The 27,434-nt window shown below is 38.2% G+C and overlaps 1 protein-coding gene across 2 annotated transcripts in view; it reads right to left on the reverse strand.

Moving 5' to 3' along the window:
• NAALADL2 (N-acetylated alpha-linked acidic dipeptidase like 2) overlaps positions 1-27,434 on the reverse strand; it is a 443,576-nt gene that overhangs the window by 127,245 nt on the left and 288,897 nt on the right. For both annotated transcript variants that reach the window (XM_063306434.1, XM_063306433.1), the window contains exon 9: positions 24,271-24,417. In XM_063306434.1, coding sequence (XP_063162504.1) covers positions 24,271-24,417 — 147 coding nt within the window. The remainder of the gene's footprint in view (positions 1-24,270; positions 24,418-27,434) is intronic.

Genomic DNA, 27,434 nt, shown 5'->3' on the forward strand with positions numbered 1-27,434 from the left:
CTTCTAGGTGTTCAAATGCCCTGGCTAACTGAGCTTAGAAAATCCAGCCAAGCTACTGCAAAGACCAGAGGTGTGGTGTGATGACTGAAAGGGTAGTAAGTTTGAAGTCCTAAGAACTCTCAAGCATCTCCCCAAAATCAACATTTGGTGGAATGTGGTTTCCTCCTAGGCTCCACTCCCTATGTGCCACTAAATCTGAAACAGTCCAGACAGCCCAAATTTTAACTGCAATGTTTATCAGAATGAGTCATTCCCTACTCATCAGCAAAACAAAGGGGTAGTTTGTTTTGGGTCTCAAAAAAAAAAGGAATCTTTAATAATGCCAAATTAGTGGTCTCATGACTAATATCCATAAAATATCTCTTGCAACGGGTCCCAGTGAGACTGAGTAAGTGTATAGGAATTTCCCAGAGCAGCCATAAAGCTGGCAGAAAAAACAATGTCATCTGTCTCTTGTTGATGTGGACACATTCTACCTGCTCCATGGAGTGTGCTCTTTATTTACTACAACAACTGAAAATACTCTTTTCACATGCAATAACAGGGAAGCAGACTAAAATGGATAGGGAACTTACTTCAACTTACAGTACAAAAACCTGTCTTCCAGAACATATGAAGCAACACAGAACAGTCTTCCTTTCCTTCTGTTAGAAAGATATGACTGAACAGAAGCCCAAAGTGAACTAATATAAAAATAATTGTGATATATTTTGTGCATGCATTGCCAGTTCCCAAGTAGTAGTAGCAACAATAATTATAGTAACAATAGCTTTTTCAGAGGGAGGATGTTCAAAGTTCATAAATATTCTCCAATCTCATTACATTGTCCATGACATTAGAAAGAACAGAAACAACATTGCATTTTTGCCCCAACTAGCCCCAACAATGGCTAGAAGGAAGGAGAGCATAATGTAAAGGTCTTCAGCAGTGGTTTTTAAAAAATCCCTCTTTGAAGCAATTTAGGGTTCCCCCTCCTCCCCAAAATTGCCCTTGCAGTTCACGATCTTTCACATAACAAAATCTGATGGTCTGTAAAGCATCATGATGTTGTCGCATTCACCATGTGAACATCAGATGGCTTAGGTACACTGCATAGTTATTTCCAGAAAACAGATGACCACAGAATAGTACTAAAGCAACAACATATTGATTAAGCAACACTGACTGCTCAAGAAACAAGATGAGCTTGTACTGGATAGCAAAGTGGAAGAAGGTAATCCAGGAAATATTTCTTCCACTGTCACAGGTATCCCTTTTATCAGCAGTTGGTACAAACCTTAGAACTTAACATGGTATTTCAGAAGTGTGATTAACTCATAGTTCAGGCTGATAACCTTCAAAGGCTCCTTATTGATGCAATGCTTGAGCAAGGCACACAGCTCAAACCACAGGTCAGCTTCTGTTGTAATATCCAAAACAGATCTTAAATAATCAATTATAATTTGAGAATGCACTTGGCCCTGAGCACAAAGCTGATTCAAGCATTATTTCTGCAGTGGGCACGTGTCATTTAATGTGGCCCTTTCCTGGAGCTTCACTGGAATGCTTCTAAAGGAGCACCATGTAGACAGAAAAACATATTAACTTTCCATGCCACTGTTGGAAAGTGGAACCGTTTTTGCTGTGAAGCAGTTGGAAGAAACACTTAGATCACCAGGGCCAAACTTCGGTTTCTAATCCACTGTCTAGAAATGGCTTCTTCTTGAACACATCTGGTGAAAGTGAACCCACCAATTTCAAGGGAACTGCTTCCCTAATACTGAATGTTGAATCTGAAAAGAAATGTTACATTTAATTTAGGACTTGCAGATGATCTTTGTTCTAGTTTGTCTAAACCATTCTAAAGCTTGCTTTAATAGTGGGATCTGTCCAATGCAGAGTAGACTAGAATTACAACTGTCTATGACTAGGAAATTGTACTTCTCTTGCCTCAGCCACATCGTATGAATCAGCATTCAGGTTTGATTTATAATCAACTACAATTTGAAGATTATTTTCATACATACTATCCACAAGCCAGCAATACATGTTAGGAGAAACGGAATTATTGTAAATGGCAAGGTGAATATTGTTACTGGAGTAAAGTGAGAACAGATGCTAACAAACAAAAACAGTAATACACCACAGAGATTACATGTGAATTAGGCCCCAAGATTATTTATAATTTCTGGGAAGTTTTTAGCCCTTACTTTATTTATGATGTCAGGAAATAAAAATATCTAAATCTGCTCTATTATGCTACTCAATTGCATATTTCTGACTGGTGCCTGGAGATGATCATACTTGTCACAGGGAGCCAGGAGAGAACAGTTACATTGTCAAGTTAATTCATGTAAGCTCATAAGAATACCTTGAACCCCCAACATTCTGAATATCTTCTTATTTAAAATGCCTCTGTACTGAAGGTCTCTGCATAACAATTGATTAAACTGCATTTTTATGTAACACCGTATTCTCATTATCCAAACAATTAGGAGGAGACAATTGAATGCAATCCCCTAGTCATGGACTGATTTCCCCAGTTTGATTAGGAAGTGGGTTTGACAGACTAAATAAAACATAATTGAATATCAAACCTAAAAATCAGAAAATGGTTCATATTCTTTTTCTTCCTGATAGTGAAATTCATTTTTAACTGAATCATAATGGAATACAAATAAACTGTTGCTACCTTCTTTGCTTCCCTTTGTAATGCAAACCTGACCAAAACAGTACCAGAGCTTCTGGATGAGGTTCTTCTCACATCCTAGCACTTTGAACACTGAAAATGGCAGCATGTTAAGTCCCAGGAACCTGGGGAATGTCGCTTTCCTACAGCATCTGGTCCTTCAGAGGTAGCCTGTCATCACCTTACAAGGAAGCTATAGTAATATAACATCCCAAAGTTAACGTCACTAATTGGAAGTGAGTCTCTGCTTTTCTGTGGCACCAGAATGCTGGTTTCCATTGCAATTTCCATGGTAGTTTTCCTTTACCTTCTACTACCTCTACTTTGGAATAGTGATCAGGTTAGCACCAACCCTGCTGACATTCAGGAAAGCAGTCTAGAATGTCTTTGGGGATTGATGGTGTGAAGGGTTTTCTCCATGAAGTAGATGATTATTGATGAGGACTATTTTATTCAGTAGGTCAGTAGCTAGGAAATTGATTAATATTGGTGTGGTGAAGGGAACAAAACAGCATCCTCATCAATAAGCCACAGCTCCTGATTGTAAGTGCCTGCACACTCAGGGTAAGCTTAAAGGCTGCTATGTTGAAAGGAGTTGGAGAAGAAGGTGAGGGAAATGCCACAGAATGGCAAAGAGAAGCCTGCAGAGGAGTCGTCTGCTGGAATTACCCTTATCAAGGCCTGTATAAACAGGCTCCCCTACCCTTCTGTACTGTCTGGTTGGGACCCAGCTCACCAGGCACAGAATAAAGCTGGTTCCTCATAGTAGAAAGCTTTACTTAGAAGAAAGGAAGGGGCCAGAGACTTCCAGAGAAGGGAATTGCCTTTATGCTAAGGCTGGAATGCCCACTGAGTCTGTTGATGTAAAAGGAGGATTACAGACCTGAAACGGCTGCTGCCTGACCCATTTTCTCCCTTGGTTTGATATTTTATTTTGAGAAATTACTTTTGAGTTCTGCTGACACTCCAAAGAGTCTGTTTTTGTTTTCAACCCCTGTTGCTGAATGCTTAAGGGTCTGAGGAGAATAAACTGTGGCTGGTGTTTTTTATCTGTTTGGAGTCCAGTGTTTGTTTGCTGTTACTCACAAGTCAGCACCACACCTCTCTGTCTACAAGGGACTTTGCCACAACTGGGTTTGGGGCTGTTTTTTTTTTTTCCCCTTTCCCTTTGATTCTTTCCATTTTACTATTGTATCATTGTAAGATGCTCAGAATATTTTTGGAAATGAGCACCATATCAACTACAGAAGTAATCTACTGAAGACATATTACCTTGCCTAATTCTCCATCACTCGTTCTTCCCCAAAGAATGAACTGCAGTTGCTTCTGTCTATATCATTACTGATCAGTAAAAAAATGAGCAAGTTTACATTACAAACTTTGGTTAAAATAGAGCCAGTTTGGTCTAGTGGTTAAGGCAACGGGCTAGAAACCAGGAGACTGAGAGTTCTAGTCCTGCCTTAGGCATGAAAGCCGGCTGGGTGACCTCAGGCCAGTCCCTCTCTCTCAGTCCAACTCACTTCACATGGTTGTTGTTGTGGAGAAAAGAGGAGGAAGAAGGAATATTTTGTATGTTTGCTGCCTTTGAGTTATTTATAAAAATAATAAAGGCAGGATATGAAATACATAAATAATAAAATAAAGAAATAAAATGCTACTCATCACAAAACAAAGCCCTCTGATGTCATGGATAAGCAGATCCGATGTGCAAGATTAACAATATCAAGACATTTTCAGTAGTAATTATGTGCCAAGTCCCAAGTAGGAGTAGCAGTAGTAAGTAGTAGTAGTTGATGTTCTATTTTTAAAGAACATAGTAGATTTTTGAGTCCCATAATTTCCAACATATCTGAAAACCTTAGTCTTTGAGGAAGCTACATTAGATAAATTTGTGGAGGGTGGGTCCACAACTAGTCACAACTAAAAATGGAACTAGTGAATTTGAATTTGGCAGACTACCAATGACCATTTGCTGGGGATCACATTGTAAGAGCCATCACTAGCAGAGTTATAAGAAGCTCAACTGCCTGCACAAATCTGCATTGTCCTCTTTACAGTTAGCTTTAGCCCAGAGATAGGAAAGCTACTGCTCTCTAGACTTCTGTTTTGGACTTAGCTTCTCCCAACTGCAGCCAACGTGACAAGTGAATATGTGAGCTGAAGTCCAATTCTTTTTGAGGCATCATTTTCAGCCAGAATCATGTAATGGTTGAGGTTTCAATTAGAACTAGAGAGATACAGATTCAAATTTCCATTTGTCCATGAAGCCCATAGGGTGACTTTGGACCGATTTCTCTGTCTCATTCTAACCTGCTTCACAGGGTTGTTTTGAGGATAATATGGAAAGAGAAATCATATGCACTGCTTAGCTCCTAGAGGAAAAAAATGCTATATAGTGTAAATATAACAAACAAATATAGTCTAATCCATAAATGTGTTTGTCCACTTCTTTCAGGTTCATGATCTGCCCCACTGTCTTGTCCAGCAAGCACCAATCTACATAATATGACTCAGTTTTCAAAACTCCTTATAAGTAAAAATAAAACCTAAAAAGATAAATTCCTGTAACTTAATGTCATTATAATGAAGGAAAATACAAAAAAATATCAGGAGATGGAATCAAGTAAAACAAAAGAAATCCTATACAGACAAGGGCATGCTAATTAACGACTTGAAACAGAACAGGTTGCAAAATTATCGTATATCCAGAATGGTGATTGTGGTGGGAATAAACATTTACAGGTGTGAGGTAAAACATCTGGGTTATAAAAATGTCAAAAATGTACTACCTATAAGCATTCTTTGAACAAAAAGATTTATTGATTGTAATGAAAATGCTAAATATCAACAGTGGTATGGACTGAAAACACCCATCTTCGTTCCTCATTCAGGCATTCCTAATAAAGGAATAAAAATGGGAAGGAGAAGGGCAGCGGACCACTCTCACCCAGCCTAATGACCAATTCTTTTTTGACTCTCTTCTTTCTACAGCTCAGCACTTCCAATCACATTTCCTTTTATTCTTCCAGAAGTCCTGTTTTTTTTTTTGTCCTTTGCGGTTTGAAAAGTACAATAAAACTTAGCATCAAGGCACAATGTGTACTGCCCTTACATTGCCTGATGCTATTTTTCATTTCTCCCTGGAGCAAATTGAAAGAATTATCTGCAAAAATGCTAAACCCATAATAACTTGTACAGAAGTAGAGAACCATTTAAACCAACTGAATTGTCTTCCTCTTAGGGGTGCCCACATGTTGGGGTCAAAAAAGTTAATATGGTGATCACAATGGTGCAGTCAAAGCTCCACTTGTTTTTTAGGACTGTCACACATGCAACACACATAGAAAACAACCATGGCCCCCATCTTGACTGTTTTGACCATACCTTGCTGACCCTCCTGCATCATCTTTATTTAAGGTAAACTGTAGATCTTAGCAGGTAGTAGCATCTGGCTAACCCTGTCTCAGCTCAGCAGTTAAACAGGGTTGACTCTGGCTAGTAACTGAGTGGAAGGACTTAAGGAATGCCAGACGGTAGACTGGACTGGGAAGTTGAAAAAAAAAACAATTCTAGATGGAGGTAATGGCAAATCACCATTATACCATCGCTAAGAAAACATGGTCTCTAGGGATCAATCTCAAATTTAAGAAGACTTAGCAATCTTTTCAAGTATCATCAGGTGGTATAGATGGTGAGGTACCAAAAATGATCTTTCTCATAATCTTAAACACGATCAAGATCTTCTGAGGTCACAGAATCCACTACATTCCAGCATTCTTGTAATTAGGTTGCCTTTCTTGACTTAAGTTTCATACAATTTTGGCATTCTTGCTCAAAATCTCATGAGATTTTGACATTTTCACTTGTAAGAGTTCAGGGACAAATACTGAAATATTTGTGTGTATGAGTGAGGGGGATGATTTTATTTTAGTCATAGGCCAGCATATAGCAATATAAAATATAATAAAATACAAATATGAATAACACAAATAAAATATAAGACAAAATTATGAACAGTAATTCTATAAAACCCATAAAACTAATCTAAATAACTTAAAACCTATAAATTCTATTAGCCTGTGAAAGTAAAAATAAAAAGAGTCATTTATCCTTGTGTATTAAAATTAACATTTATACTAAGGTGCAATAAATATAGTATGTAAATTATAAGATCTAGTCATACAAGATCTAAGAGATATAAAATACCAGGCTACAGATTCTATGTTATTACAGACAATTAAGCAGTAATCCCTTTTCAATATCTACCTGCAATAGAGAAGTATTCAAAGACATTTAGAGGCATTCAGGGAGACTGTATCACTTCTATCAGACAATAGATAACCAAGGTAAAATGAGTCTGGGTAGCCTGAGCAATTTCCTAATAGTAGTGTTAGATAGAATGCATGAATATTGCTGTCAAAGGAGCATTACAAAAGGAAAAAAAAAGCAGTACCCTTAATAGTGCCCATTCTACTCTGGCAAAGCTGTTGATTATAAGGACTTTTCTTATACCTCCCTTCCAGGACAACAGTTAGTGAAACAATAAATTGTTCCCCTGTCACAGCTCATCTACGTGTAGATGTTTCAATCTGCCTCAGATATCTAACCAGATTGAAACTGAAGGGATGAGCACCAAAGTAGACCCCCACTGGCACAAAAGATTGGTCTTTCTGAATTTCTAGATCTATTATTTTCTGCCTTAGCTTGACTTTGTCCAGTCAGGGCCTAATACTAGTAGAGCATCCTGTGTAACCCCAGTGATTCAACTTATGCAGAATGGAGCTTTTTCATTTGCTAATAAGTTCATCCCAAGATGTCAGAGAGGTGAGAGATTTAGTGCTCTCATGAGATTTTGCCATTTTGATTTATGAATTATCAATCAGTCAATTAATCAATCAATCAATTATTGTGGTCCCCTGAAAATGAGTATTATTTTACTCATGTTTACATTATGGAACACTTATATTTGAATTTTATTAGTGAAGAATAATGGACAAAAAGAATACAAAGTCAGTGGTAGTACTATACAGAAACTACATGCAATACACTGATTAAAATACCCTACGGTTGAGAGGCGTAGAAACTAAGGAAAAAGAAAAAAAAATCATATTTTAGAATATAAGAACATTTTCTTTAAAAAAAGTTTTTTATCAATTTTATCCATTTTTGAAATGCCTTTATATCCAGAAAATAAGGAGACGAAGCAATATGTTTCTTTACAGTTTAGATTTAATAAGATGTTTAAGGATTGAATTAATTTAATATAAATATCACCTGGAATGATCTGTGAGCATTGAGGAATAGATAGTGTCCATGCATGCTCCTTTGGATCAGTAGTTTTAGACGTCATTAATAACAGAATTATATATATACATACATATACATATATATATAGTTTCCCATGTCCATATGTAGTAATGAACTTTATATTATTCACATAAAATGATTCAGCTTAATAACATTGTTTTCTCTTGTAAAAAAACAAATCATTATCCTTAATGTTAGCTTATACACAATCCAGATAAATAAGCATCCAAGGAAAAATTTTAAGAGCACTTTTCACCATGAGTAGTATATCAATGCATTATTGCTTTCTACTAACTTGAGCAATCCTTTGATAAATGGTGGAAGAATTAGAACTAGTGTATATTCAGGAGGGAATAAAATAAAAAATCTTCACTCTGTATCTGCAAAAACAAATGGAGATTGTAAAACAGATCCATAGACTCCCTTTTTAAAAATAGAGAGTTAAATTCATATAAAGCATTGGCCACTTGGGGTACAAACTCTAAAGTACAGGACTTTCAGCATAGCAGATACCTATGAAATTTTGAGACCATGTTGTGGACACTTTTGCAAAATGACTGCTTGAAGTTGGGGGTTTTCTACAAACTCATTATACTGGAGAATATAACCAGTAAGATTGTGCAGTGTTTTGCTTCAGAGATTCAGTGTGGAAGCGATTCCACTGAATCTTCGAATCTCTGAATTTCTGAAACCAATAAAATGTGTCTCAATCAAAACAACTTTTCAATTTGACAATCTGTTTGGAAGCACTAAACTGAATTGATGATTAATTATTAAGGTTGATTTACACCCACCTACCAACTGATTGTAAATCATTGATTTATCAAGATAATACATGACATGGCTTTTCTACCCCTGTGCTTACATTTTCCTTTTCCCTTTTTTTCTTTTTTTGTGAGGGGGTAGACATTGGCCAACAAAATACTGGGATGCAGCTACTCATATATGGGATCCAAAAGCTTTTGGGGGTCCATTTTAGATTCACAGATGCCATTGGAGGCTGGAATTTAATTTGCTGTATTTTTATTTTTATTTTCCATATGGGGGAGAAGCATGGTGAGTATCGTACAAGATGTCTTTACATATTCTTTGTTATTCTTGTTATAGGTAACCTGTCATGAGTACTGATGGCGAGCAGGAGGGGGCCCCTATCCAGGGGGGAAAACACATGCATAGTACTGAGGAATTAAGCAGCCATTCAAAGAGACACAGATCAGACCTGCCTTAACTTTTGGGGTTTATCTGTCTGGGTTTTTCCCACGCTTCTTCAGTTTGTTAGGATTCTGTTTTATGTAGCAGTAATAAACACTAGAGACCTACTCCTCGTCTCAGCATGATTTCTGACTGTTAGGACATAACTTCTACTTAGTTGATGAAGCACAGAAGGGAAGTAGAACTTGAACTATTCACTATAGAAAGATGTCAACATCTGAAATCTCTGTAAAAATGCCTGAATTAATTCTCTGCATTGCATGTTAAAAAGTCTGCTTTAAATAAGAGTGAGCCTGTGGGGTACAAGGAGATTGGATGTCAGATGGATGTGTTAGGCTTTACTGAGATTTAAGGCATTCTTATTGTCAAACTTCATACCAGGGCTTGGCAGTAAATCTCAGCTTTTCAGGAATTGGCTTATTCAACAGAAGACTCTCAGACTAGAGTAGTCTCTTCTTGTAGACAAGAATGAAGCAATAAATACATAGATGATCTGCCCTCTATCATGCAAAGAAGTCAAGGTTTGTATATACAGTAGATCTGTGTTCTAAAGTTTAACCTCCTGGTTTTCCCAGTTCATAGATGTTTGATGGTTTGCTTGCTGACTCATCCATGTATTGCCTTGCCTGGCCTGGCCTGAAGGCCTGCAGGATTAGGGCCAACTATATGTTGGGGGGAAGGACAGGAGTCACCACCAAGAAGGCAAGCCACCTTGGGTCCCATAAGATGTCATTGTTTTGCTGAAGAGACCCTCTCTGTTAGAGCATGTGGGATGGTAGATACCCCTGAGAGCAGATGATCTCACAAGTAACCCAGTTCTATACCATGCAGGGCATTATAGATGATAACCAGCATATATGATCCCTTTAAAAACTTTGGAATCCTCAGAAATTAGACTATTTTTTTCTCTTTGGGAGACTTAAGGGACAGGTCTCTGCAAACTTCAAGAAAACCATTTACTCCTTCAATTACTTCCAAAAACAGGCACCAAAAATTTAGGCCTTCTTTAGCCCTTGGGTGCCACACAAATTAAAAAGAACAGCTCTGGCCACAAGGATGTTAGCCACCCTTGGTTTCAGTATTCTTGTGACTTGGCTCAGGCAGAGGAGAGCTGAGCTCCAGTGTTTTAAATAAAGAAAACCCATGTACTTATCACTCTAATATTATTGTGATGCTCCTGATAGACCAAGGATAACTGAGAACTTCTTTTGGAAGAAAGTAGTGGCACTTTTCAGAATTTTATAAAGATAACTGTTCAGGCCTGCCCCCCCTCAAGACAGACAGACAGACAGAGAGAGAGAGAGAGAGAGAGAGAGAGAGAGAGAGAGAATGAATATGAATCTACAGGTAATTCCAAATAAAATTGGTTAGCAATTCAGGTCAATTGCCACCTATGTCTTTGCAGGAGTGGAGCTCTGCTGTGAGATGTGCCTATGGACAGGGGCAGCCAATTCTCTCCCACAGCTAAACATTGTTTATTGCCTATTATCAGTGCTGGGCTTGCTTTCAACCCATCTTGATTCAGAGAGAGAAAAGGCCCATCTCTCCAAAGAAGGATTAACAGCAGGGCAGCAGAACTGCCAAAGAGATTGTAGCAGCTGGCTGATAGGTGGCCCCTGGTTTTCCTTTCATCCTGAGGTGTTTTGTTTTGTTTTTTGTTTTTTTTGAAATCCAGGAAATGGCAGTGATTCTTTCAATGGAATTTTGAAAGGGGGGCATGGGGATATGTGAAAAAGAGAAAATTAATATGATGGAGCTTGTTTTAATGATTGACTTTAGTCCTAATAGAAAGCTTTCTTTTTTTCCTCTCCCTCTGGAGAGCCATTAAATGACTTCTACATTTAGGAGCCAGTGGCAGAACTCATGACTCACTGAGTTTAACAATAGTTCTGTCTGTTTAACTGGCTTGCTGGTTGTGACTTGGCACAAGCCAACACTCATCCAGTGGGTCTTGCTGGGATCGTACTTCATTAACTCAATGCTCTGAACCACATGCATTTTGGAGGGGGGTGGAAAAGGACTTGGCTGAAGGATTCAAGTGGAGTCTTTGCTAAATCCTTTCTTGATGATGATGATGATGATGATGATGATGATGATGATGATCTGAACAGTCATAGTTTCTTCCCATGATATATACTGTCTGCAGTACAAAAAGCCAATGTTTTGGGAAGATTTAAAAAATTAAATCCAGGGTTTTGTTTTTTTTTGCTGAATTCTGCAAAGTGTAAAACCTCCCCAGTCAAACATAAGTCATCTAGTCTATCAAAAGTCTGATAAAAGGCTACTTGTTGCAGAACCATGGTTATTGTTAAACATTGGTCTACTAAAACAGGCCTGCTCTGAAGAAGAAAAGGAAGGCAGGCCGGCCAGCAGGCCGGCCGGCTGTATCTTGATCTAAAGATAGCTCAGAACTATCTGGGTTTTGTTTTCATTTTCTGCTTAGGGCCTTAATAGCATGGCCCATATCACCCAAGAGAGCATTGATGATGGATTCAAGCGATGTTGACCATTTGGTTTGCAAGATGCGATTGCACTGGTAATATATTTCATCATGATGTTGCCATTAATGTTGGAGGGGAAGAGACAGTAATCATGATTTCATATTAGTGATATATTGTGCAGGAGTGGAATGGAGACTGAATTATTGGAATGTTCATGATCTTCATGTATCTCTCTATAACTACAGTTACCTGCCGTTTCTCACTCATCACATTTAAAAGATGCCAGTTATTATGTGCTGCTAAAAGTGGGGGTGTATGTTCCCTTATGGCTTTATTTATTTATTTTTCTTTTAAAACTACTGTATGTTTAAACAGAAATATTTTAATCTACAGTATACCATGTCAATTTTCACTTTAAGGGTTTAGCATAAACCTCTTTATCATAACCCCCCTGCCCCCCAAAAAATCATAAGAAAATTAAAACTCTTCAGTAATTAAAGGTATTCAGCAATCTGGTCAATGCTGGGATTATTGTGTATGTATCCTGTTTCCTGTGTGTTTAGTGCTACCAGATCTGAGTTGCAAAAATCCAGATGGCCACTAGATGGTACCAAAAAGAAGCTGGCAATGCTCACTGTTTGATACCATATAGTGGTTGTTCAGATTTTTGCAGCCCAGATCTGGTAACTACAGTGTTTGTTGTTGTTTATTCGTTTAGTCGCTTCCGACTCTTCGTGACTTCATGGACCAGCCCACGCCAGAGCTTCCTGTCGGTCAACATCCCCAGCTCCCCCAGGGACGAGTCCGTCACCTCTAGAATATCATCCATCCATCTTGGCCTTGGTCGCCCCCTCTTCCTTTTGCCTTCCACTCTCCCTAGCATCAGCATCTTCTCCAGGGTGTCCTGTCTTCTCATTATGTGGCCAAAGTATTTCCGTTTGGCCTTTAATATCATTCCCTCAAGTGAGCAGTCTGGCTTTATTTCCTGGAGGATGGACTGGTTTGATCTTCTTGCAGTCCAAGGCACTCTCAGAATTTTCCTCCAACACCACAGTTCAAAAGCATCGATCTTCCTTCGCTCAGCCTTCCTTACGGTCCAGCTCTCGCACCCATATGTTACTACGGGGAACACCATTGCTTTAACTATGCGGGCCTTTGTTGTCAGTGTGATGTCTCTGCTCTTAACTATTTTATCGAGATTTGTCATTGCTCTTCTCCCAAGGATTAAGCGTCTTCTGATTTCCTGACTGCAGTCAGCATCTGCAGTAATCTTTGCACCTAGGAATACAAAGTCTTTCACTGCTTCTACATTTTCTCCCTCTATTTGCCAGTTATCAATCAAGCTGGTTGCCATAATCTTGGTTTTTTTGAGGTTTAGCTGCAAACCAGCTTTTGCACTTTCTTCTTTCACCTTCATCATAAGGCTCCTCAGTTCCTCTTCACTTTCAGCCATCAAAGTGGTATCATCTGCATATCTGAGATTGTTAATGTTTCTTCCAGAGATTTTAACTCCAGCCTTGGATTCCTCAAGCCCAGCATGTCGCATGATGTGTTCTGCGTACAAGTTGAATAGGCAGGGTGAGAGTATACAGCCCTGCCGTACTCCTTTCCCAATCTTAAACCAGTCTGTTGTTCCGTGGTCTGTTCTTATTGTTGCTACTTGGTCGTTATACAGATTCTTCAGGAGGCAGACAAGATGACTTGGTATCCCTATACCACTAAGAACTTGCCACAATTTGTTATGGTCCACACAGTCAAAGGCTTTAGAATAGTCAATAAAACAGAAATAGATGTTTTTCTGAAACTCCCTGGCTTTTTCCATTATCCAGCAGATATTGGCAATTTGGTCTCTAGTTCCTCTGCCTTTTCTAAACCCAGCTTGTACGTCTGGCAATTCTCGCTCCATGAACTGCTGAAGTCTACCTTGCAGGATCTTGAGCATTACCTTACTGGCATGTGAAATGAGTGCCACTGTTCGATAGTTTGACATTCTTTAGTGTTCCCTTTGGTAACTACAGTATATGGGTGTTATTGCATGAATGGAAGAAATAAAGCAACCTTATCAGTAAAGATTCACTGCCCCACATTTGCTGTGACTATGAGGTTGTGTTCATAACCCCATTGGCTGGTCCAGTAAATGAGATAATAGAATTCAGGAAACATTCAAGTTCAGAGACAGATTTATGTCTACACGCCTACAGTATGCTGCCACAAACCTTTGGAACCAACCCTGGTTCCAAACCCTGGAAAGAAGATCACATAGGAACCGTATCTCTTAATTTCTACAGATGAAAGGTAGAATATGAAGGCTTTAAGGCACTTTCCGAGTGCTGCGTGACTGTAGGAAGAGAGTCGATGCTCAAAATGAATGAGTTTTATTTTAGGATGCTGCAGTACCCTATATCAGTCTTAATTTGAGTCAGAAATGATACATTGTTTTTATGCTTGGATCTTTCATAGATACATCCTTAGCCCCTCTTGTAATCCTGAATAATTGTTGCATAGATTAAATGGTTAATGTTTAAAATGTGCTGGCATGCAAGGGCACTTCATTGCTCTGTCAAGCCACTGAGAAGCTAAGGCTTTGGTAGCTCCTGTGGTGCAAATCCATGTAGTTTGACCCCAGCTAGCATAACTTTGGGTCTGGCCGGTGAGCTTTGTTCAGCCTGGGAAACATCTGAACTGAAGTTTTGAGATCCTAAACATGAAGTTAACAGCCCTGGCTTTCATTTCATCCAAGTGAGAAAGGAGTGAAATATGTGTTCAGAAAACCTATTAATCCTATTGAGGGTTCATTTTGCATTCAGATGAGATGAAGATGAGACACCAGCTACAAGCCTCTCTGTTCAATGTAGCCCCAAAGGAGGCCAGGATCTGTGCAGATCTCCTTCCTTCCTCACCTAACACAGTTTTAGTTATTTATATGTACAAACAAGATGTTTGCACCAGATTTCCATCTTTCCAACAAAAGCAGGTTACAGATGGGGGAAGGCAAGGCCTTATATACAACTGACTGGGATTGCTGACAGCATACTTTTGATGTGCCATCTTTTGCGTGCTGGCATCTATGCATCACTTAGGCTGTATTCATACACAATGCTTATCCTGGTATTTGAAATAATCCATTCTCTGGATTTGCACACTACAGTGAACCATAAACTAATCAGGTTGGCTGGATGTTTGCAGCATATTAAGCAAGGGGGGAAAAAAGCTTAACTTTAACAAAACTTAACGTTATCATTTGAATGAATCAGCCAGATCTTTCATTCACCTGGTTAAGATCAGTACATGAGCAGTGCATGTAGTATTTTTAAAAGAAGTCCTCAGGTCAGCTTTTTTCCCCATTAAAATTAGCATAAAAACAATCTCCATATATCAATATAATTAATGAAAAAATAACAATTAAAAACTAGAGAGCAGTGAAACACCACAAAGCAGAACATGAATAATCACACTTCAAATTAAAATTCAATCTGTTCAACACAGGCTGCATTATAAAATGTGTCTCAGTCTGCCTCTAGAAGGTGAGCTGGAAATGTTGGAGTTCCTGAATAAGAACTAGAAGAATCAGGATACAGTTTTGCTGTGAAAAGTCTGCCAGGTCTAATCAAAAGCACGTAGGACTAGAAGTTTCCTCTAAGAGTCCTTACAAGTATGCAGAGGCAGGAAAAGAAGGTATTGCCAAAGGCAACTTGAAGAAATTATCTTCATTGCCAAAGATTGAACATAAACTGAAGAGGTCAAAGAAACTTACAAAGGGAGAACATTATTATTGGGTTTGTGGACACTTCCATTTGTGCTTAACAAACTCTCAGTCCCATATACATACATACATACCTACATACATAAAAAATTCTTTTCTCACCCCTATGGGTGGTATGTGTCTTCCTCAACCTCGGGTCTCTACCAGAGGCCTGGGAGTTTTAGGGTTCTGCGCTGTGTCTTAGCTGTTCCTAGCCCTGCACTCTTCTGGACAGAGAGCTCAGATGCTGTTCCTGGGATCTGTTGGAGACACTCTCCCAGCTTGGGAGTCACAGCCCCAAGTGCCCCTACCACCACTGGAACCACTTTGGCCTTCACTTTCCACCTCTTGAGTTCCTCCTTCAGGCCCTAGTACTTCTCCAGCTTCTCATACTCCTTCTTTCTGATGTCACTGTCACCTGGCACCGCTACATCTATCACCACCACTGTCTTTTGGTCCTTGTCTACAACCATGATGTCTGGTTGATTGGCCAGTACCTGCCTGTCTCTCTAGATCTGGAAGTCCCACAGGATCTTCAAAATGTAGCTAAGTAGAGGCTGGCTAAAACAATTACTGAATTACTGATCTGTAGCACTGGATTGTTGATATGTGCTGTTTGTTAATATTTGAATTAACATTTTTGTTTGTTTTGTTTAATCAACAAAGGAACAAGAGAGACTACTGTTTTGAGCAACATAGATTTGGTGTGTCCTGATTATAACTTAATTTCCCAGACTTCATTATGATTATGATTTTTGATATTACATTATATTGTCGATATTGCTGCTCATGTATTTAACTGTTGGGTGCTTTGCCATCTAGCTAAATAATACCTCTAGTTAGTTCTTGGGCAGGTCTATCCAATGTTTCTTCTCCTACTACTCCAACTTTATCCCTTCCAGTTAATTTAAACTCCATGTAATGCATGGACTATGTTCATACAATGCCCTTAACTAGACCTAGTTAAGGACTTAACAGATACTTTCACATTAATACCCTATACATGGTTAGCGTTAAACTTTATTAGGTTTTCTCTAGCTTAGTATATAGTGCAGACCAAACTATTTGGTTAGTTTATGGTTCGACGTATTACATAAATACCCAAAATGGATTAATTCAGTAACCAGCTGCAGCATGTTGTGTTAATTCATTGTTTTGTCACAAAGAAAACATTTTCACATTTGGATATGAGTGAAGAATTTAAATAATATAAATAAAACATACAGCAACAGCACATATTATATAAAAAAAATTATGTTTGGGTTTTTTTTATAAATTGGCTACTGATGGTTGTTAAATCCTTAAGTAGCAATAAAAATTGCATAGTTTTCTGAAAGAGGAGGGTATGAATGGGGCAGAGAATGCAACGTTGGAAAGTTATTTCATAAAGTGCCACATATTTAATAAGAAATAAACATCATTCTGGATTTCTCCTAAAGAGGACCTAATGTCCAATCATCAAAATTCTTCCATGAATTTTAATCTAAGAATCCTCCTCTCCAATAGGATTTTTTTAAAACTCTGACCTCTCCAAATTGCCTTTGTGGACTATGGCATTGCAGAATTTGCCAGTAGTCCTGGAGTATAATAATAGGGACATTTTTATGCCTTGTTTTGGAGGGGACAGCATTTATGTATGACTGAAGATATGGAAAACAACTTTTATGGTTTGGATGGTAAAATTAAATGTCCTATATATATAAAACGTATGATGAGTACATGACAAGAGAAAAGGCAAATATATACCCACAGTCCGCACAATTATATACAAAACTCTTGCAGGGATACAGCAGTAGCCTCATAACTGGATGTCCAGTTCAGCTATCCAGGTGACCACTTCTGGTGTTGCTTCATGCAGATCTTCTAAGGAGCCAGGGAATGCACATTGTGGTCAGTCTTGTACAATGTGTTTAATAGTTTGCATATCGGCACCACAGTTGCAACAAGGAGAATCTTTCCAGCCCCACTGATAGAGCAGAGGCACTCCTTCCAGTATCACATCTGATTCTGTTCAATTTCATCCAGAGTGAGGCAGGTTAAAGCCAGGAGGTTTGGAAGAGAGATCACTAATGACCAAGCCATGATGTGACAACTTGGACCATTCCTCTCTCCAGGCATTCTTAGGGGTTGAACTGGATAGATGTTAGGGGGGTAAAAGTCACCTGCATCTGTAGCATTCCTTAAGCTACACGTGCTCCCTCGGTGGTGCTAAATGGGTGACAGTGATTTGATGCAGCCGTACTGCCCCTTTGGGCCTCACGGCCATGCAATCAGGAGTGTACAAAATCAAATAGTCCCTTTGAGGACTCAACATTCTACACATGGACTTTTGGCCCTCAATCAATCATTAAATGTCCTGAAAATCTTACATGGTCAGGATTTGGACAGCTTCTATAAAATACTTCATTTTAAGTTTATCTCCATCAATAAATAACAAAAAAGTACTGTAGGGGAAATCCACCTTCATTTTCAGAGAATGTATAGCACAGTATTTTCTGAAAACAAACTAATAACAGCAGCTGTAATCTTGATCTACTTGTCTTATTATGGCAGCAGAAGAAAATATGTAATGTTATGAACTAAACACTGTTATAAATGGACAGAATAAAAAAGATGAATAGTGAATAGATAATCTCTGAGAATAGCTATTGGTTGTTTTGAAAGTCAGATCCTTCTTTAGATTATGGAAGAGTATAATGGGAACTACAGTAATGGACGTGCAGTCCTGTTTCTTATAGTTTATATAAACCAACCGTCTTGTTTGAAATAGAAATGGTAAAAATACAAAACTAATTTGGATCACCGTTCACTGAAAAAGAGCAAACAATGGCAGTGGGTGCACTGTCGGGGTACTCGATGGTCCAGATCATCTTGGAGAAGGTGTAGCTATGTGGTTGCTAAGATTCAACAATCATTTGATGGCACGTAATCAATCAATAATCAGTTAGGATGGATGAACAATTTCCTTAAGGTCCTATGTCTCTCAATCTCTAAATGCTCTAAAAATCTCTTTGCGCTTAAAAAAAGTGTGTGTGTGTGAGAGAGAGAGAGACAGAGAGAGAAAGAGAGAGAGATTCAGGAATTTTAAATTGTTGTATTAATGTGGAAAGCATATTATGAGATTAAAGAAAGAGAACCCAACATAGTCTTTGTAGCAATTCATTCCAGAGTAGAATACAACCTATTAAAAAGACGCTATCTACTGTGTATGTTATAGTAATTTGGGAGGGCAATTGTATTTGCCATTTAATACATTGTAATATGCACTTCATAGAGGTCTGGGTCTGTGAGTGTGTGAGAGAGATGCTGCCTTTTTGATAAAATTCCATAATACATTAATGTCTGGCAGAATTTCAGGCAAGTCGAGATTTGTGTTTGTTCTGCCACAGATATTTCATGTTTTTTTTTTTCTTTTTTTCTTTTTGAACTAAGCAACCAATGTTTTCTTAATCTTTCCAAATACTCCCTCTGCCAGGAAGGCCACTGTAACTCCAGGAAATCAGATACAAGTAAGAAAGCAACATATATTTTAAAAAGTTCTAAATCCTCTGTAAATGACATATGTGACTCAGGGTCACATTTTTAACTGATTAGACCTTCTTAAATTTGAATCTTATACTGCTGTGTCAGTACCTAAGTGCCAAATAGTATTTGAGTAGATTTGGGTGTATTTTAGAGGCTTCATAAGCCTTTGTCATCCGTCCTTTTATTTTGAATGTTTAGATGGGATGTGCCAATGCTTATGCAAATAAAATGGCACAATCCTCATCAATGCAAAAGGGGAATCTAAATATGTTCAGTTGCCTAAATAAATGAAATGAAATGAAATGAAATGAGCAGTATTACACTAGGCCAAAGACTGGTTCTGTGGCCTAAACTGACAAATATGCATAGGAGTGTGATTATTCTCTTCTTCTGTTGCTCCATAGCAGCTCGTATTCAAGATGATTCTTTGTGAATAAGGAGGTGGTAAACAGTCATCAAGAATAGTGACTACGAATAGCTTCTTTTCCATGAATTTGTCCTATCTCTTTAAAACCAAGAGTGGTAGCCATCAGTATATACAATGTCAGTGTATTCTGATGTTTCCTCCTCCTCCCAAGATACTGAAGCATCCTGAGGAACACTCCCGTTTCAGCTACTTCATCAGCACACACATCTCCATTAACCTCAGGCTTCTGATCAGAAGAGGGACAGAACGGCGGTGCAAAAGAGAAGCACCTCTTGAATTCCAATCTTGAGGCAAATAAAATTTTACAATTCTTCCAAGAAATCTACTCCTCTCCCATCCCCCTCCTCAGCAAGTTAGAGAAGCCAAGTGATAAGAAGAAACATATGGATAGTGTTTTGTAATATAGCTCCTACTCACAAATCTAATCTGCCTATAGTTATTGAAAAGTCATTCACCATGGTTATGGAGGAGGGAGGAGAAATCTTCATACCTTTATGCATTTTTAAAATAATAATAATAATAATAATAATAATAATAAATAGTGGGTGGTTGCAGTAGTGTATTTTGTTTGGAAATAGCTCTATTTGTCCAGAAACAAGACAAACACTAAACTGGGGAGGTATAGAATCTTGATCAACTGTAGGAGATAGCAGGAACAATCTCACCAGTATGCCTACAGCAGCATGATCATACCACATGTCTGCAACTCTTTAAAGCAGCTGTGTCTTTTTTGGGGAGCCAGGGCTATCCTCCACAGCTGCCATGTGATCCTGGACCAAATGTCTATTTAAAGAGTAGCAGACAGGTGCTATGTTTCCAGCTCCACACGCTCCAGTATTTAGAAATGAATCCAAAGCCTTGCACAGCATAATTAAATATGTGGTAGAAAATTGGGAATTTTGAACATTTACTAATTTGGTAAATGAGAACAATCACTCCCTTTTGCTACTTTTGACTTACTTTTATGCTGATGAGTCCAGATAAATTCTTTAACGTATTGGTATTTCCCTGAAATATCAATACTAGGTCTTCAAACACAATTATGCCAATAATATTTTTTCTTTAGATGAAACTTTAAAAAAATCTTACTTGAACAATAGAAACAATTGTGGGGTATTTTGCCCATTCATTCCCATACTAATTAACTACTTAGAGAAAGGTGAGGTTAGCATGGCCATGCTATTTTATCATTCTGAACAGCTGCGGATACAATTGCAGACATAAGATATCCAGAACAGGTTTAAGGGTAAGACAAAGTGAGGCAGCATTCTTAAACAACAGATGCTGAGGAGAGCTTTCTTGGCATGGGGATACCATAACATCTCTGCTTACTAGCTTTTTATAGGAGAGATGCAATAGACCTCTTCATATTCCCCCATGGCTGTGTTACTTATTATTATCATTAAATTGATCACAAGCTATACCATTTTCATTCTGCTAAAAATCTACTGCACTAATATACTACACCAGCTGGCATGAAGCCACAGATAGCCTGAGTAATATCTATCAGATTTTTATCCTACCTCAGAATGAAATACCTGCCCCATTTATCCTCACTCAAACCCTTGTGAGATAATTTAGGGTGCCAGGGAGTAGACTAGTCTGAATCATCCAGAACAGTCAAAGGATGAGTGAAAATTAGGAACCACTTAGCTCTCTATACTAGTATTCCAACACAGATGTATTTCACTAACCCAGAGCCCTCCAGATGTATTTAATTTCAATATAATGCAAGCTGGGGATTATGAAAATTGACTCCAACAATCTATTGTAATCACCATGGTCTCCAGATAAAGAAACTTTTTACCAAACCTAGCTGCCATCAGAAATATTCAGTGCTGGTATGAAGGGCTTCTATGGAGAACTGATATACCCATATTTGCTCCCACACATGGACTCCTTGTCACACAGAAATGCCTCCAGCACTCTGGAGGTGGTAAGTAGACAGACAGACAGACAGACAGACAGACAGACAGGCAGGTGATGGATGGATGGATGGATGGATGGATGGATTCCCCAAAGAAATGATATATTGCTGTTATAAGTCTTTAATTTTAATGTACTAATTTATGTAATAAAAGCTCTGCTTCTGTCTGCCATGTATTTTCTTTGTGAAGAAAGCTTCTCAATCAATAAAAATAGATGCCAGAAGAAAAACTCCTTTTTGATGAAACTGGAGCCTTCCAATTCTCACCTGTGCCCTATAGCTTAGTCAATACACAGTACCCAATTCTGAAACAGAAGCTGTGTAGAGCAGCTGTTAAGCGACAGAAGAAATGCAACTTGGACCACAAGCCTGTCATAAACATTGCACACTTAATCATGGAACATCTGCTTTTCCATTTCTTTTATGACAACCTCTGCCTTGTATTTAATCTAAAGCAGAATGATTTTCCTAATAGGTGCAACAGTGTTTTACAAATTGAAAAGTCTCCTCGCTAAAAATAAAAGACACCAACTACAGGCATTTCAATTAACACAACCATTTCTTATAAAATAATGCAGGGCAGGGGGCAGAATGAAAGAAGGAATCATTCCAACATTTGGCAAATCCAGAGATTGCTCTGCCTTTGTGAAATTTAATTATTGGCAAATTAGTAGTGCAGATGCCAACACAGAATGGATTCCAAGTTCCTGCTATTCAATCTAAGTTTTTCATTTTGGCAGATAATGAAAGTACCTGCCCCCCCCCCAAAAAAAACCCACTTCTCCAAAAGGACAATGATAGGACTTAGAGCACATTATCAAAGGTATGTTCCCAATATGGAATTTTGATTTTTACACAGCCATGAGACCTATTTGCACAAGAAAATACCTTAAATCAAATAATGTCCCATGTAGTACCAATCTTTGATGAATGACGGCAGTTTCTGTGAACTTCAGACAGGGTTTTTGGCAAGTTTATCTAGAGTGCCAGCAATGGAACTGGCAACTTTCTACATGCTAAGAAGGTAAATTATAGGCTTTCCCTTAAGTATGGAAAGAAGTATGGATGCAGCAACAGTCATGGATGCAGTTTAATAACTATAGTCTAGTGATCTCCTTCTGGCTACCCTCCAGATGTATGGACTTTAACTTCCAAAATTCTCCAGATAGTGTGGCCATTACTGAGAATTCTTAGAGCTGAAGTCTACACATGCAGAGAATGCCAGTGTTTCAAAGAACTGCTGTTGATTCTGGGTTAAATGGCTTTAAGGAAACACCTTCAGGCAGATTTCAATTTATATTGTGAATTCCAAGCACTATGTGCTGGATGCCTAATTTGTTTCCATCATGGAAGATCTCTGGATGGCTACTGGTGTGTGTGGACAGGGGTCTCTAGGGTCCTGAATCTGGCCTTAAATCCATTCCTTGCTGTACCTACTGGCCATATAAATTAGCATAAACATTAAAATAAATTTTGCTTTTTGTATTGGGATCATATCTTGCCTGTACTGTACACTTTTACTAACACTAAAGCAAAAGTTCCATTTTATTGGATATGAAACATTTTCAGATTTCATGCTGAATTGTACTTTGTGAAATCCTTAAACAACAACTAAAGATCTTAAATGAGGACTGCCAAATTAATGGTTCTTCTAATACTCTGTACCAAACAGAAGTCATATTGTTTTTAAGGCAAACTGGATTACTTTTACATTCAGCTCCATTTAGATTTACCCTTTAACTCGAGATTCATTTCACTTCCAGTTGGGGCCAAATAAGATGGAACACTGAGACATCTGTGATTAGCTTTCACACATTATTAAAAAAATATAGACAAAAACATCTTAATCATCTCTCCCGTTTGCTGGGAAAGCAAGGGAGGCAACAAGGACTGCTGGGAATCCCAATAGATGATTCAGATTATGACCCACATGATTTCCTCTTCATAAAATGTCCCTGGCCTTGGTAACTCATGCCTCTTATCACCAACCAGCTGGACTACTGCAATGCTCTCTACGTGGGACTAAGTTTGCAGATCACCTAGAAGTTACAGATGGTCATAAACACAGAGGCCAAACTCCTGGTGGGATACCCTATCCATGGGGAACTGTATCTTTATTAGAGTTAGACCATCATTTTTTAATCTCTCGTTTTTCTTATTTGTTTTTGGTTGGGTGTGTGTCTATGATGGTATCTAATGGAATAAATAAAGGAGGGAAGGGAATGCAGTGTTGGGTGTAAAGCATTAAACTTTTGCCATTATTGTCGTCCTAATCTTAATCACACACAGCAATGCTTGTTATTAAAGTTAAAAAAAAAAAAGGTTTGGACTAGGCAAGTGCAGACATCCTGAAATTGTTTGGCCCTGAGAAACACAAAAACAGAAAAACCTTAAGAATTGGCTTCTGGAGAGTAGCAGATTGAAGTAGACTGTTTTAACATGTCACCGTCATTATCATTATCATGCTGTAATATTCTACCCAAAAGACTTGAGTACTTAGATAATTATAGTGTACTTTTCTTCTTCCTATTTAAACTAGACAGCCATTCTCATTGTTAGTAGTATCCTCCTTTTTCTTTTTCCACCAGTGTTTTCCCCCTCATTTATTTTCCAGGCAGGGTGTGATTTGTATGTTCATAATCCCTTACATTTAATTTTAAGGACAACCAGCCACCTTTCAAAGAAAAACAGCAAAAATCCATTTTGCACACCTCATGTTACTGTGAATATCACAATTATCCTTCAGTATTAATCCTCCTGCTGCAATTTCCTTGCTATGCAGGAGACAGCAAGCATACATTTTCCTTTTCAATGGAACATGACATGTGCTTGGGAGGAACTGATGAGACCAAATACTCTGCCAAAAAACTCTTGTTTCCCCTGCTTCCCGCAAGAAATAAGAACATGAGTCAGCAGCTTTTGACAGCTACTGTACCTCCTTAATGTACAAAAATCTGCAGTGTAAAGCAGATTTTATTTTCTGATTAACCAATCTGGCCTAGTGACTTCATTTATAATTACCTCTAATATGGTTGAATCCTGGTATGAAAATTGCAAAGCTGGGACTCCAAGATGGTTGATGAAATAATCAGAATCCCCTTGCATTTGAACTGAGCTGGCATTGGATTCCATGCATCTCTCTGGCCCAAGACAGGTGAGCTTGTAGTTCTGGAACACACAAAATTCAGTGCAAGATTAGGATCAGGAAGTGCAGGTGCAAAAAATACATTAAAACTAATGAATGTGAAGCATTCCCAAGCCAGGATCATCCAACACAAGGGGAATTGTGATACCTAAGCTGCAGAACTAGAATCGGGAAAGTATAATTTGGACACCATTAATGGCATTTGAGCCAGTTTGCTGAACTTGCCCCAGTGTCCTGCTCATCTCCCCCATAAATGTGTCACAGAGTTGAGGAGGGAATACAGAGAAAAAAAAGGTTTGGGAGGAGAATTAATGACAAACAGACAATCTCAAATACAACAATGATATATTAAACTGTTATTTATTTATTTATTAGAAAGGACACCACCCCAGCCACTAATAAAATTATTAGGCTTTCCATCCCATTAGGTTTGTGATTGAAAAGTTGCAGCTTCAGGGCCTTCCTAAAAGAAGCCAGGGTCAGTCTCCCTAAACCTTTTTGCATGACCCAAGAGAGTCCAACACCTTTTTGATGCACCTGGTCAGATGCTTGGCTGGTCTGCTCATCATTTTTTTTTTGATGTTTTTGTTTTTTGCAGGTCAGCTCATCACTTTTGTCAAACAGCCTAAGACATGATTGGACAGTTCTGTTTAGCCTATGAGTCAGAAATTGTGTAGATTTGTCTTTGAGCAATGCAATCAGATTTAGTAAATCATTGTATATTGTTGTACGCTGCCATGAGTCACTTCCTGTGAGATGGATGGCCATATAAATTTGATAAATAAATAATAACTAATATTTAAATTGATTACCAAGTCCACTATATTCCTCACATCAGGACTCTGGTTCCTCAGATCTACCTTCCAACGTAACCTTTATTGAATCAGAGTTTCCAAATGCATCAGAAAGATAAGTAATAACTTATATCTGTATTATAATTGTATTATAATACAGTATAATATTTGTATATAATTGTATTATAATACAGTATTTACAGTATATAATACTGTATTATATCTGTATTTTTATTGTATTTTGTATTGTAATGGTTTTGAATTTTAATCCTGTTTCATTGTAAGTCGCCCAGAGTCCCCCCATAGGGGAGAGATGGGCGGTGAATAAATTTATAAAATAAATAAATAAAAATAAATAAACTTCACACTGTTTGCCAGTCTATCCTTTTATTTTAACATGCTGATTGGAATAATAACAGAACATGTTCATTGTTTAGTGGGTATCATTATATGCCAGATCACTTTGGAAGGTACCCAAAAATAAGAATTAACTTTACTTTTTTAGAAGCAATCAATCTAGTGCATGGAATAGTTAACCACACTATTTTTAAACAATGATTGGGTTCATGTGTTACACTATGCCATGCTTCGTTTTGTTTTGTTTTGTTTTAAACCAAGGCTTAATGAATAAAGCACAATTGACTGAGTCTGCATAACCTAACTAAGCCATAAACAGTTATTTACAAGTATGTTAAGCTATTCAGAAGCAAATCACACATCTTAGTCTAGAGTTGGACATGGTTAAGAAAAGGGAAACATTCCTTTCACTCACTGTAAGTGACTGCATCCATGCTGTTCCTTGGGAGAGATATGGACATGGATTGCCACTGGCTTCTTCCAAAATAATATTTACTTTTCATCAAGCTTACAGACATGGAATTCCCAGGTGATCCACTCAAATTCTAGCCAAAGCTGGCATTTCTTAACCTCTTACTTCAGCTAAGGTCAGCTGTGTACCACAACCAGCTATGGTGTTGTACGACTAGACAAGAGCACAATTAGAGGTGTGTTCTTATTCTTTGTATTCTTCAAGAAAACATTCAATATATGACTGTAAAACTCATATAGCTAGGCACAAAACACATTTCAAAATTCTGCACCAAATTTGTGAGCAGAAATTTTGGATGGGTAACTTCTCAAAATTTCACCAAAAAAAGAGGAAATCTTTAACATTTCTTCAAAGGAAGGATTCTCCCTTGAAAAGGATAGTTGTAGCAGTCCTGAAAATGCCCCACAGGACGAGTTCCCTCATGATAATTTGCATTGGGATTTCATGGAGTGTGGGAAGCCAAGGAGGCTGCAGACTGCTGGAAGGATGATTGAACAATAAAAAACAGGAGATTCACACACCCATTCTTTGTCCACTTCCTAGCAAAATAAGTGTGAGAACACTTACTTCTCAAAAATCTTCTTCCCATCTAAGAATTTCTGAAGCAATTTTCATCACATTGAATTAAAGTAACTAGAAAAACAGCTGGTGAATTGCTATGTCAGCACTAAAGCATAGCAACCACACCAAAGACTCTTAAAGTACACTGCAGTCATATCCATCTACACCTAGCAGTGAGTCCTACTCAGAACTTACTTCTGCATCGATATATGTAGGATTGCAATGCACATCTGAACTCATTTAAAATCAGGCCTTTAAATATTAGGGCCACACAGTTATGTCTTTTTCCCACCAGACATTTGCATTACAAAGGAATTACAGGCCTCAATTAGGCCCAGAGGAGGACACAGAGGTACCTCTGAGATGAAGGCATTTGTTTAGGAACAAGGTTTAAGTTCTTGACTTAAGATATTCAAGTCCATCCTTTTTGACACCATTTCAACAGCAGGAAAATAAATTCCTAACACTAATTTATTTGCCTCTACATTTTGCACATCTTACAGGCAATTTTTATTTATTATTTATTATTCAAATTTAATTACCACCCTTCTCCCCCAAGAGAGGGACTCTGGGTGGTTTACAATAAAATCAAACTCCAATCATAAACATTAAAATCTCATAAAACCAGACACATTACACTTATTATAAACTACAATAATAAATATAAAATCCAAGAGGGTATAAAATCCAAGCTGGTGGGAGGGGCTCTAGGGTGTGAGCCATCCCCAGGAATGGTTGCGCATTTTCCTGCCCCAGGCGAGACGGCAGAACCAAGTCTCCAGGGCCTTCCGAAAGGTCAGGAGTGAAGGGGCCTGCCTCACCTCCAGGGGCAAGATGTTCCAAAGGGCAGGGGCCA

The sequence above is a fragment of the Candoia aspera genome, chromosome 6 (genome assembly GCF_035149785.1).
Source record: "Candoia aspera isolate rCanAsp1 chromosome 6, rCanAsp1.hap2, whole genome shotgun sequence".
In the NCBI taxonomy this organism is placed as follows: domain Eukaryota; kingdom Metazoa; phylum Chordata; class Lepidosauria; order Squamata; family Boidae; genus Candoia; species Candoia aspera.